General features: G+C 35.6%; 1 protein-coding gene across 5 annotated transcripts in view; it reads right to left on the reverse strand.

Moving 5' to 3' along the window:
- The window catches only part of Oscillin (glucosamine-6-phosphate isomerase Oscillin), a 229,630-nt gene that overhangs the window by 163,630 nt on the left and 52,690 nt on the right, over positions 1 to 13,310 (reverse strand). For all 5 annotated transcript variants that reach the window (XM_067142661.2, XM_067142658.2, XM_068226590.1 and 2 more), the window contains exon 2: positions 8,861 to 9,003. In XM_067142661.2, the coding sequence (XP_066998762.2) occupies positions 8,861 to 8,984 (124 nt within the window). In that variant the 5' untranslated portion in view covers positions 8,985 to 9,003. The remainder of the gene's footprint in view (positions 1 to 8,860; positions 9,004 to 13,310) is intronic.

The raw sequence follows: 13,310 nt of genomic DNA on the forward strand, positions 1-13,310 counted from the left end.
ATTCAAGCCTGATGGCTGAATCATTTCTCCTAGGTATTTGAACTTATTCACTTGATTAATTGTGCCAAATTTCATTTTTAGAGGTTTCCCATCTAGGTAACAAGTGGACCCTTCCATTACTGAGCTTTATCATAAGATATTTGTAAACCAGTCTTAGCTGCAAATTCATGAAGTTTTTCAAGCAATTGAACTGCTTCTTGTCTGTTGTTAGAAAGAATAGCTACATCATCTGCAAAGGCCAAACACTGCAAATGGATTTTATTTTTGAGTAGTCAACTAATAGTTATTCCCTTTGTGTCATTTTCCCATGTCCTGATAACTTTTTCAAGCACAAGATTGAACAATAACAGGGATAAGCTATCTCCTTGTGAATGAGCCAGTAACCCTCTTACTTACTGCAAAGGCCGTTCCAAATATCGGCAAATTCTTGCCCATCTTCACTGCTCTCCTTCCTTTATAGATCCTATATCCTTTTATATCCATTATATATTTGTCTTGGTATTGTGTTTTTATTTTTCTGATATAAAGCTTCCTCCTTTCCTGTACCTTTCAACGGACCCATCCACTACAAGCGTTTACGTTCACTGTTTCCCCTATCATCGCCATTCAGTCAGTGGAAAGCTTTTTCTGCAAGTCTGGTCGTTTCCACCATGCGCGACTCCTGGCGCTACCTTATTACATGGTCCTTCACACCACACATGACTGCTGACATTCGCCATCTGCAGTCTTTGTTGTCAGTATAGAAGTGTTTTGTGAGTTTAATGGATATATTTTTCTTCAATAATACAATGGGTTTTGCTACAAAAACCGGTATTAAGTTTCATGGATATGCTTTTCTTTAATAATATGTTTTGCTACAAAAACTCGTATTTTGTTTTGCGTATATATTTTTCCTTAATAAATGTTTTGCTAGAAAATCTGATATTTTTTTCATGGATTTATTTTTCTTTAATAATACAATGTGTTTTCCATAAAAACTGGCGTTTTTTTCATGGATATGCTTTTCTTTACCAATACGTGTTTTGTAATTTGTTTCATGGATACGGTATAATTTTACTTAACAATACAATGTGTTTTGCAAGAAAATTGGTATTTTGTTTCATGGATACATCTTTCATTAATAACATTAGCCTGCGAATTTAAACTTCTTGTTTGTTGCCTAAAGTAAAAAATGTGATTTTAATGTTGATGTGCTGAATCCGAATTTTCAAACGGTTTACTTCTATCACGTAAGGTTTACTTGTGAAATCACTTTACATGTATAAATTACATAAATTTCATAACAAACGTTTTCACAATACTTTTTTATTTTAAAGGAAAAACAGTATTTAATATACACAACTTGCTGAAATGAATGTGTATGGATGTTAACACATGTCACTAGAGTATTTTTTCTATATTTTGTTTTGTTTACACTATTGGAAAGTTTCACATAAATTTTACACTCTTTGCTTCTTATTTGAGAAAGTCCTCCTGTTCCCTTTTTCTTTTATGTTTGTGTTCAGGTATTTCACGCTTTAACATCCAACAATAGTTTGTGAGCATACTGATGCTCCAGCATCCCTGGTATCTCCTTTTGAACTCCAGCACATCCTTGTGAAATCGTCCACCTTGTTCTTTAATCGAAGATCCCAGATTTTCAGGGAAATAATCTAGGTGAGAAAACAGGAAATGAATTTTCATATTCATGTTACAACCAAGTTCCTTGTATGCTTCAAGCATGTTAGCCAGAATGTTTCGGTAATTGGGATCCTTGTTACCTAGAAAGTTTGAAACAACTTCACAAAAATATATCCATGCTACTTTCTCCTTTTCATCCATAGTGCTTTTAAATGCTGCATCTGACATCAATTTTCTTATATCAGGACCATTAAATATACCTTCTTTTAATTTTGCTTCAGATAGCATTGGAAATTTCTCACATATATACTTGAAACAGTCTCCTTCCTTATTTAAAGCCTTTATAAATTGTTTCATTAAGCCAAGCTTAATGTGGAGAGGAGACACAAAAAACTTTAGAAGGACTCACAAGGCTTTCGCGCACAACATTCTTAGAACCGACTTCCAAACTTTCTCGAGGTAGCCAGTCTTTCTTAGTCCAGTGATCAATTAATGCCCTGCTGTCCCACAGGCAAAGAAAGCATGGAAATTTGGTAAAACCAGATTGTTGACCCAACAGTACAGTAAGAACTTTAAAATCTCCACAAACCTGCCAGTTGTGTTCACTGTAGTTCACTCGCAATAACATCATTTGCAAATTTGCGTATGATTATTTGAGGATCACTGAATAGGCACTGAACCAAAAAAGTTTCCATTATGAAGGAGAACACCCTTTAAACTTCGCTTGGAAGCATCAATGAACAGTCTCTATTCACTTGGATCATAGTTTGGAAGTCCAAGTTTTACCACAAGTTCTTTCACATTATTGCAATATAGCCTACAAGGTAGCCATCTTTGGAGAAAAATATTTTATTTATTATTATTATTATTATGAATATCCGATACAAATGAACCCTATTTTACAAAGTATCTTAGGGTTATAGTTGAACCATACAATTATAAGTTAAACATAATGTTGGTGATTTACAGAACCAGTTTACAAAAGATGTGATGGATGAAAATTAAGAAATGTTTGTAACAGCATTTCTGTATGAAAATATGGTATAGTGGTTGTGAAAGCTGAATATTACAGCACTTCAAATGAGAGTCCCAATTAAATCTTGCTCTTGTAAACCAAGGACAATCAAATATTAAATGATCAACTGTTTGAGTAGACCCACAAAAGCAGGAATAGTCACCTGTCAAAATAATTTTAAAACGTTCAAAATGAAAATGAAATGACATTTCCACAGCCTGACATAAATTGTGTTAACTCAAAATTTGGCACCAAAACTTTGCACTGAAGTTAGTTGTAAACAGTGGGAAAATATATTCTTCTAGTAATGGATCCATTTGAAGCAGAGGTCCAAAGGAGGTTCCTTGATTCAAGATATAATGTTCTTTGATTTGTCTTCTTGCACAGAATAAGAGAGAACTGTCATACAGGACTTCCAGATTTGAGTGAGCAGCAGCTTTTGCTAGTTGATCAGCTCTCTCATTTCCGAAGGATCCAGTATGTCTGCGAATCCAGGAAATGCAGATGTGACGGTTTTGGTGAGCTATAGTTCTTAAAGCAACTGTTAACGGGTTCATATTATATTTGTTGTCTATAGACTTCAATGCAGCTTGCAGCTGCCTCTGTGGATCAGCGGTAGAGTGTCGGCCTCCGGATCCCAAGATAGCGGGTTCAAACCCGGCAGAGGTAGTCGGATTTTTGAAGGGCAGAAAAAAGTCCATTCAACACTCCATGTCATCCGATGTCGGCATGTAAATGATCTCTGGTGACACATTTGGTGTTTACCAAACAAAATTCATTAAATCTCAGCCATAGACGCCCAAGAGAGTTTCGGTTTACTCAGTCTGCCACCTAGTGGGGGCCTAGAGTAAAACGGAACGTCGAAATTGACGAGCAGACAGCCAGATGGCGTCAAATTGAAATGTCTGCACATGGTAGCTGAGGCCATACGATTATTATTATTAACGCAGCTTGCGAGTCACTGAGTATTTGGACCCTTTTGTTGTTGTCATGACACCACTGTATTGCACATTTAATGGCTAGTAGTTCTGCCTGAAAGACCGAACAGCAGGAGGATAGTTTATACTGCACTGTAGAAACTTCACTTTCGTTTTCATAGACTAAAAAAGCACACCCAACACGGTCGTTACCGTCGTTGCTTGATGTACGAAAGCTATCAGTATAAATGATGCAGTCATGAGTGTCTCTGCATTTGTTACGGAGAATTTTCTTGAACAATCTAGGATGACCAGACTATAAAAAGTGGCACTGTTTTTCTGTAACAGTATTGATGATAGGCTGAGGTGATGGCCTATTTTTCTTAAGTAATGTCAGTTCGGCTAGTCTAATTGCAGTCAAAAAGAGTGGCTCAATTCCAGAAATAATAAGTGCTGGATCGGTAGAAGTTGTCCGGTAAGCTCGGGAGATCTGGAGCGCAAAACCTCTTTGAATTTGCAATAATTTATTCTGGGCCCATTTCTTTCCCAGTGTGTTTCGGAAAGAAGAGGCACAGTATAGAATTAGTGGCACAAATGCCGTATAATAAATTATTTTAAGTACTTCTAATTTCAATCCCCATGATCGTCTGCATGCAGCAGTTAGTCCCTGAAAAATTTCCTGGCTTTAATTTTTAAGTTGTTGACATGAGTTCTGAATGTGAATTGTTTGTCAAGGGTAATGCCCAAAAAAGATAACTGATCCTCAATTTTTATCCGATGTCCATAATTATTCTTGGTTTCTTCGGTTTTCTTCTCCTCATGAGAAACATCGCTTTGGTCTTCATTGCATTAAATTGCAGTTTGTTAGTTTCACTCCAATTAAAAACGCTAACAAGGCAGAAGTTGTTCGAACAGTGAGATCTCTCGCACATTCAGCTTCAATTAGAAGAAGAGCATCATCGGTGTAGGCAATGATTCGACATCCCATTGGAAGAATTAGCTGTAAGAGGTCGTCATAAGGGATATTCCAGAAACCAGGGCTACATGTTGATCTTTGCGGACAGCCTTTGGAAGCATGTTTTGTGGAGACTGCTGTTACAATCTGAAGCTTCACTCTTCATTTACAAAAGACTGAATTAATTTAGAGATTTTTGGGCATTGTTTCTCCTTTAACTGGGACAAAATTTTGGACCACTAAGCATTGTCAAAAGCACCACTTATGTTCACAGAAATTAATACAGCAAATTTCTTCATTGAAAATATGCCTTGGATCCATTCTACCATGTCAAAACAGCACCTTCGATTGATTTCAGAGGAGTAAAGCCATACTCATTGCAACTTAGAAAACTACAGAAATACATGTGATACATAACTCGATCAATGAATAATTTCTCTATGATCTTTCCAAGCAAAGGTAGAAGACAAATTGGTCTAAATGATTTGGGAGTAAAATTAACTAGAGAACTTCCCTTCAGGATTATTTTAATTGCCAATTTCCAAGAAGTTGGAAAATGGTTTAGAGCCAGGCATTTGTTGAACAGAATGACAAATAAGGAAGGAAAGCAGTAGTGAATGTTTTTGATTATATTAGCAGACAATCATCCCACCCAGGAGCTTTGTCATTCTGCAAAAGGATAATGCGTTCAACTTCCTGTTGAGAAAATGCTGCATCATCTTCGGTATCAGGAGGAATTTCTGAAAATTTTTTAATTGATGCTTGTCATTCCGAGTCATCTTTTTCATCTGAGAAGAATGTATTTATCAGAATGTTGGCAGTATCAGAGAAATTTTTTGGTAGCCGTTTTCAGTTTCGATTGAGGTGAGGTTGTTATTTGAATTTTCTGGTTTCCTAGATAATTTAAAAATTTACCCCCAAGGGTTGTTTTTCATTGGAGAAGAACAAAATTCCTTCCAACATACTGATTTCCATTTTAGTATTAATTTTCTTTAGTCTTTCTTAGTTTTCAAGCATAATTCTTCACATCTCTGACATAAAAGAGGGCAGCGACTTCTGTTATATTGCCTGTGACAAGCCAGTACTCTCTTTTCAAACATAGAAAGTTCTTCATTCCACCAGAATTGTTTACATGGCTTTTGAGAGATCTTAGGTAAGTTAACCTCTGAAAGTTTTATTATGGTTTCATTTAAGCAGTTTACAATTTCATCCAACTCTTTTGTGGATTTGCAGGCCTCTATCATCTTAGATGCTATTTTCCCAAGATTTCTTCTGGCTGCCAAATGAAAGTGGCCCCATTTCACATTTTTTGTTCTATATCATTTTGTCAGATAATTCGAAGCATTAATAGTAAGCCTGCTTGGCGCAGATTGTGCAGTCACAGTGATTAGAGCATGGTAAAGTGTTGGAAGATCACTTCCTTTCCAGTCTAAAATGAAAGGAAAAAGTGAAGGACTACACACACATCTAAAAAAGCTCTAGGAATTACATTGGAAGTATGTTGGTTTTTCGCCATTATTGAGGACAGTTAGGTTACTGGCGCTACAAAATTCATAAAAGAGTTTCCCTTGAGAATCTTCGATAGGAATGCCCCATAATCTGTGTTTGGTGTTTATGTCTCCAGTGAAAAGAATTAGTTTTCTTTTCATAATAATCATTTATATCGATGTTGATATCCCTTGTGGAATCAAAATAAGCATTACATATAAAAGTTCATGCTGACTGAAGGTTGTGCAAATAATAACTCTGTCAGCAGGGCAGTATTGCGGTGACATTAAAACTCTTTCTGATTTTGTTAAAATAGCTGCATGAATCCATTCTTCAGGTGTATTATTTCTGGATACATGATTCTGAAATTCTTGACCAAATCCAATCACTTTATCTTTCCTCACATTGGGTTCTTGTAGGCATAATTTTGTTCCTTCATCATGTTCTATGTTAAGGAGAAGCTCCTGCATAGACACAAGTGATTTATGCAAATTTTGTTGATATATTAATTAACCATAATTTATTCTTGATTTAATGACATTTAATATTTTCTTATAGATTGCACAGTCTATAGAAGTAGCAGGATAAATTATATTTCACACTGTCTGTACCAATAGAGTGATGTTTTTGGACAGAGCAGATTTTTTTCTTGGAGTCTAGAACCCAACAACTCAGCTAACTCTTTAGAGAGGGCAAGATCCCTCACCAAGTCATTTAATTCACTCTCGTTAAAACACCCACGTTCTGCAGCAGATATCTTGGTAGGTAGTCGCTGTCACTCATCTCAATTTCCATCTCTTCTATATCAGACTTGGATGAAAATTGTTCAAGATTTTCTAATCGCACACAGATTAGCACATCAGGCCCATAGGGGAAAGGTAGAATGGCTGACCAAACAACTAGATACACAATTTGCTTTTTTAGAATTGTACTGGTATCCCTTCACATCACACGAACAGAAGTAGCAGTCATTACTATGGTTTGACTGCTCTCTCCAAACCATAGTTATTCCAAAAGATAGCGACGGTCGTTTGCTGATGACCCAATGAAGAAGATCTTCAATGCATACTCTACATACTTTGTGGAGCACCCAAGGTTTACTTTGGTCTTCAAGTTTGATTCCAAAATAGGCAAGATATGATTTTTTTTTTTTACAAAATCTGTAATATTACGCCTTTGCTTGGGCACTGTGCATTTCCCACATATATAACAAAAGTGGTCTGGATCATTTATACATGGGCGATGTGACATGGTAAATATATTTTCATCCTGAACTACAAACTCACTACATTTTACTCCACAATACAGCTTGAAACTGACATCTTTTCCAGATGACACACACTAATGCAATGTGAAAGAAATCAAGACAGGATGTGCAAGTTTTCACAGAGATAAGAATGTGCCTGTCACCAAGGAGTCGCTATCTATCTCCCACAAATAAACCTACGATGGCAAGGGTAGATGTTATCTCAATCTAACTTTCTGAGGCGCTCGCAACCCGTATCAGATAAGAAACATCTGGTGCCCTCAGTGTTTACTATAAACATGTTAAAAGCATTCTAAATACATTTGGTGTTCATATCCTGACATCATAAAAAAAACTACACATGGCAAAGTATTACAGTTTACATAATTACTCTTTGGGCATACAAAAATTACGCTATAAGGAAAATAAAATACAATTTAAAAAAATTAAATGGTACGTGACAGGAACATTCTGGGTTTGAATTTGAATTCAGCATGCTAAAAATTACCCCAAAAATAAACTTCGGAGGCAGCAATTTCATCGCAGACTAGTGTAATATAATGTGTTTTGCTATAAAAACTGGTATTTTGTTCCAAGGATATGGCTTTTCCTTAATAATTAAAACTAGTATTTTGTTTCGGGGATATACATTTCTTACATAAATCAATGTGTTTTGCAAGAAAAACTGGTACAGTATTTTGTTATATGGATATGTTTTTCCTTAATAATACAATGAGTTTTGCTACAAAAACTGGTATTTTATACTTCCCGGTCAAATCGACGGTGCATGGCCCATTACGCAATTCTTTCAATGTGACCCTTCCCGGGTTAAGATATCAATCCTCAAGGTCACTGCGGCGCTAGCTGTGTACTCTCCGCTTCTGTAAGTGCGATGTCGATCTTAGTTTTACTGTACATGACTGTCCATATTGTGATCATAGTCGCATGACCTGCATATTTACGTCACTGCCCATATCGTGTTTATAGCCACAGGACCTCCCATTTTACGTGACTGTCCATATAGTGATCATAGCTACAGGCATGCATTCCGGAGATTGTGAGGTTGAATCCCAAGAGGGACGGCCCTGAAGACAGTTTTCTGTTGTTTCCCACTTTCTTACCAGGCAAATGCAGGGGATGAATTGGAAACATGGATCTGATCTTTGCTACCATGTCAGGGAATATATGATTTCCTTTCATCTGGCTTTATCTTACACCACTTCTCATCCTTTATTATGTTCCAGTCCATATCTCATTACTTTATGATGTTGTTCACTAGGTTCAGCCATTCTGGGTTTTCCTTGACCTCTTTTTCCTTCTGTTTGTAATTATATAGCCTGTTTTAATGTTATTTTTTATTCATCATTTAATTCATCCAAACCATCCCAGGTCATTTCTTTCCATTTTATCACTAAACTTTTCCTACTTTAATTCTTTCTATATGTGAAGATTGCTCAATCTCTCTCTCTCCCACACCCCCCAACCCAGCCTTTCAGGAATGTGTAGAAATGAAGAATTAGTTCTTCCAGAATAATATCCACCTGCCAACTCTTCAGTGATACAATGTGAAACAAAGGCAGCTAAAGCAAACCATAAATGTAACATTATTACAGATTTACCTGTTGGAAGACCCAGGGTGAAATATTTGTTGGGCCCTGGTTTGAAGTCATTTATTCTCTTCATCACATATTTGGCAGCCCATTCTGACACTTTGTCTGAAGTTTCCAGGATAACCAGTCTCATGTTGAAAGGATGATTTTAACTGTAAGAGAAAAATAACATTTAATTCTACATAGTCTGAACAACAGGTTGCAGGTTATCATGTATATTTTTTACGGTTAGTGACCTTACAATTTAGTCCCTTACAAGGATTGATATATTTTACAACCTTCATAAATTGGTCTTTTTTAAAAAATATCTCGACCCCTACAACATGTAAAGCAATAAAGCTTTTTAAACGAAAAATAGTGCATGTCGGGTTTATAGAGGTTTATAGTCTTTTTGTCAGCCCAATATTGTTTCATCCTTTCTGAACGCAATTTTCTTTCTGCTTCTGAAAGCACTCTTCCTATTCTATATTTGTTGATTTTCATCTGTAGTCTAGTGTGTTTATTTTTCAATATCTTGAGTGTATTTGTTTCGTATTTTCAATCTTCTATTTTAATATGTAACTCTCACATGTCTTCTTTAAGTTCTGTGACACATCTAATGTTATTCTTATTCTTCCATAATTTTTCTATTTTAGTACTGATTCTATTTTCTGGTGACCATATTAGATGCCCTAAGAATGATATTCATTTCCTTTTCATTGTGCTAGTCGCATGTTCTATTTCTTTATAAACTGTTTCATTGGAAGCTAGTCTCCTGACTCTGTTTACTTGATAATGTATATTTAAACAGGTTCACACTATTCTCCTTTGAGTACTCTATCTATTGCAACTGTTTGTTGTTTTGAATAATGTTTCACATGCATATGTAATTTGTGGCTGGGCAACTGTTTTGTAGTATTTCAATTTGGATGCTATTGAGAGACACTTTTTATTATATGTCTTCTTGGTAACATGATGTTTATCTATTCTATTTTGTCATGCTGGTTTCTTGTTCAGGTTATATGTGATTATTCCACCTAAATTTTTAATTTTTTCTACAATTTTTATTTCTTAGTCTCCAAGCTTAATTTTGCATGCATAATTTCTGTTTCTTCAAATGAAATTTTCAAACCAATATTTTGTGTAAAGATTATATTTGTTGTTTTGTTTCCTGAATATCATTGAAGAGCTAGATCATCAGCAAATCCTACACAGTTCAAATGTATGTTATCCTTCTGGGTTCCAATTTTTATATTTTTCGAGTTGTTCTTGTACCATTCCCTCATAACGTACTCTAGTGCACAGTCAAAAGGAAGAGGTGACAATCCGTCACCCTATCTTAAATCAGTTGTTACCAAGAAAGTTCTCCTCTGAACTTAATTTTAGAAATTGTATTAGTTAGAGTAAGTTCAACCAATTTCATTAGCTTTGGGTGAAGTCCGAAATGTCTTAAATTTTTTAATAATGATGGTCTGTGGATGGAACCGTAAATATTTTTGAAAAATATAAACGTTACTGAAAGGGTTTGTTTCGTTTTCTGTAATATGCCATGACTAGCTTCAAAGTTATTATTTATTCAGAGCAGCTTTTCCAAGGTCTGAAGCCTCCCTGGTATTCACCTAACTCTTGATCAAGTAGTTCTTTGATCGGATTATATAGTATCTTGAAGAAAATCTTATACCTTCAGTCAAGGATGGAAATACCTCTATAGTTGTCTGGATTACTTCTTTCACCTTTCTTATGAATTGGATTAATTTTACTGCTGTTGTCCATTGTTCTGGGAATTTTTCTGATAACAAAATCTTTTGTAATATCATATGGAGGGATGCCTGAGTCGCACTGCCAGTGTATTTCCACATCTCAAAAAAAAAAAAAAATCTTCTCCACACGCTTTGTAGTTCTTCATTTCCTTAAGCACTGTTTAAACTTCTTTTGCTGTAGGTGGGTTTATATTTTTGGCTTAGTTTTTATCGGGGTATGTGTATCAATAAGAGCTTTTCAGGTTCATCACTTCACTGTTCAAGAGCTTGTTAAATGCTTCCGCCATGATTTCTGCGTTTTCCTTATTGTTATGTGCTATTTTTCCATCCTTATTTTTCAACAATAGTAGGGGGGGGGGGGGGGGGCGGTTGTATTTTTTGCAATTTTTCACCAAAGGCTTTGTTATAATTTCTAGAATTTGTTTTGTAATAATTTTTCTCAATAGATTTTATTAAAACTTTTTAATATTTTCTCTTAATTCTTCTAATAATTTGGGTGAATTCTTTTCTGACATTCTTGAGGTTACTGGCATTTTCTTCTGTTTTGTGGGTTTGAAATTTCAAACAAGCTTGATGTCTTTCTTCATGCATTCTAACACAATCAGAGGTCCACCAGGCAAGTCTTTTTCTTGGGTTTAATGGAGCTAGATCTTCTGCATTCTGTTTAAGAATTGGTATTAGGTCATCTTAGTCTTGTAGTTCCTGTCCTTTGCTGATACTGGGTATTCTGGATTAACTGATGAGGGTCATATGTCCTTTTCTCTCCAACTCTATTTTGTCCTTTTCTTAATGCAGTAAATTTAATCTTGATTTTGATTAAGTAATGATCTAAACCAGTGTCCTTGTGTCGGTGCGACGTAAAGCCCCTCGCAAAAAAAAAAAAAAAAAACAGTGTCCGTTCCTCTTAGAACTTTAATATTGTGGATTTCCTTGTGAAAGAATTTGTCCATACATACGTGGTCTAGCTGCCATTGTTTACAATAGAATCATATTTTTTCTGAACTGACACAGGCATTATCAAACTCACGATAATAATTATTAAAAAGTTAGTCTGCTTACACAGTTCAACATACATAGCTGGACCATTTATTAATACATTAATATTCTGCTTCGATTGTTCTGTTTAAAGTCACAGATAAAAAAAGTGACCACTTCCAGAAATTATTTCCAAAATTTAGTAATTTTGTGATGCTTTAATTTTAGTCAATTTTTTCATAGAGTTAATTTTTGTCCAAACTATCAACCCTAGGCTCATGATTCTGGTCAGTTTCCTAGACATTATACCAAAGAATACAGAGGGAAAATATAATCAAGGTATACCACATAGTTTACATGTTATGAGGAAAACAGATTTGAAAAATGCAGTCTGCAGAAATGAGCCTTACTGATCCAGTGGTTGCACAGTTTGGGTCACAGCTGTCAGCTTGCAATCACGAGATAGTGGATTCAAACTCTACTGGCAGCAGCCTTGAAGATGGTTTTCTGTGGCTTCCCATTTTCACACAAGGCAAATGCTGGAGCTGTACCTTAATTAAGGCCATGGCCGCATCCTTCCCACTCCTAACCTTTTCCTAACCCATCTTCACCGTAAGACCTGTGTCGTTGCAATGTAAAGCAAATCATAAAAAAAAAAGAAAAGGAAGCAATAAAGTTTTCTCAGACAGGCACCAGCACCAAGATCTTGCTTTTTCAATTCATAACTTCAAACCTAATGCCAGTATTTATAAAATTCTTTCACCAGAATGTACTGTTACAACAGGGCTATATATTTTTAATTTCTTTTTTGAGAAATCTATTTTTTTGAAGATTGTAACATATACTTAATTCCCTTAAATGCAATCATCTCTTGAGCTTCTCATTTTTCAGACCAATTAAGGTGCCTTTTGATTTTTAATAATAAAATCACTAGTTTACCCTCAACAGCAATGCAACTGCCACAACCCTTTCTAAACCTGATACTTCTTCCTAACAGTATTCAAATACCTTTCTTAATTACCTTTGTAAAGTGTGATCAATTATAACACTGTTAAATTGGGAGAGCCTGTTAACCTCTAGAGGGCACATCCCAAGGTGGTTGACAGAGCTGGTTCGAACATCCCGGAAAATTAACCCGCAGACCAACGGGCAGCCCAGTTCCGGGGGGGGGTTTATAATACTGGGACTCCCTCTATCCAAGGAACATAAATATGGTGGGCCAGTAACTCCGTCGCAACCCATGGTCATGATATAGATATTGGTTCCCATAGGGAACCTGAAACATTTGTCCTGAATGAATAAATTTGTAATTCCAAGAGCTCATAACATAACAAGTTACCCTACCATCGTCAAATGATTTTACTTCTGATTCAACATTTAACACATTAGCTACATTCTACTGTCACATTGCCTTTTCGACCAGCTTGTCAACAAACCCATATTCCCAACAACGTTATAACATCATATCAAATGAGATGGTCCACAGAGGTCCAATATAAACATTGTATATTAACCTTCAATGACACCCTCATACTTCATCAATATGAACCACAACATCACCATATGCTATTGACTTTTTTAACTTACGTAAACAAATTATCACAGGTCTCTCGACGATCTCTCAACTTTATTTTATTCAACATTATGTTTTAAAAATACGATTCCGATCGTCATTCTCATTATTATCTAGTTCCAACCGCTAGTCGGTCAACATCATTTTACAGCAATTTTATTACTTGTCTATA

This window comes from Anabrus simplex, chromosome 3 (genome assembly GCF_040414725.1).
Source record: "Anabrus simplex isolate iqAnaSimp1 chromosome 3, ASM4041472v1, whole genome shotgun sequence".
In the NCBI taxonomy this organism is placed as follows: domain Eukaryota; kingdom Metazoa; phylum Arthropoda; class Insecta; order Orthoptera; family Tettigoniidae; genus Anabrus; species Anabrus simplex.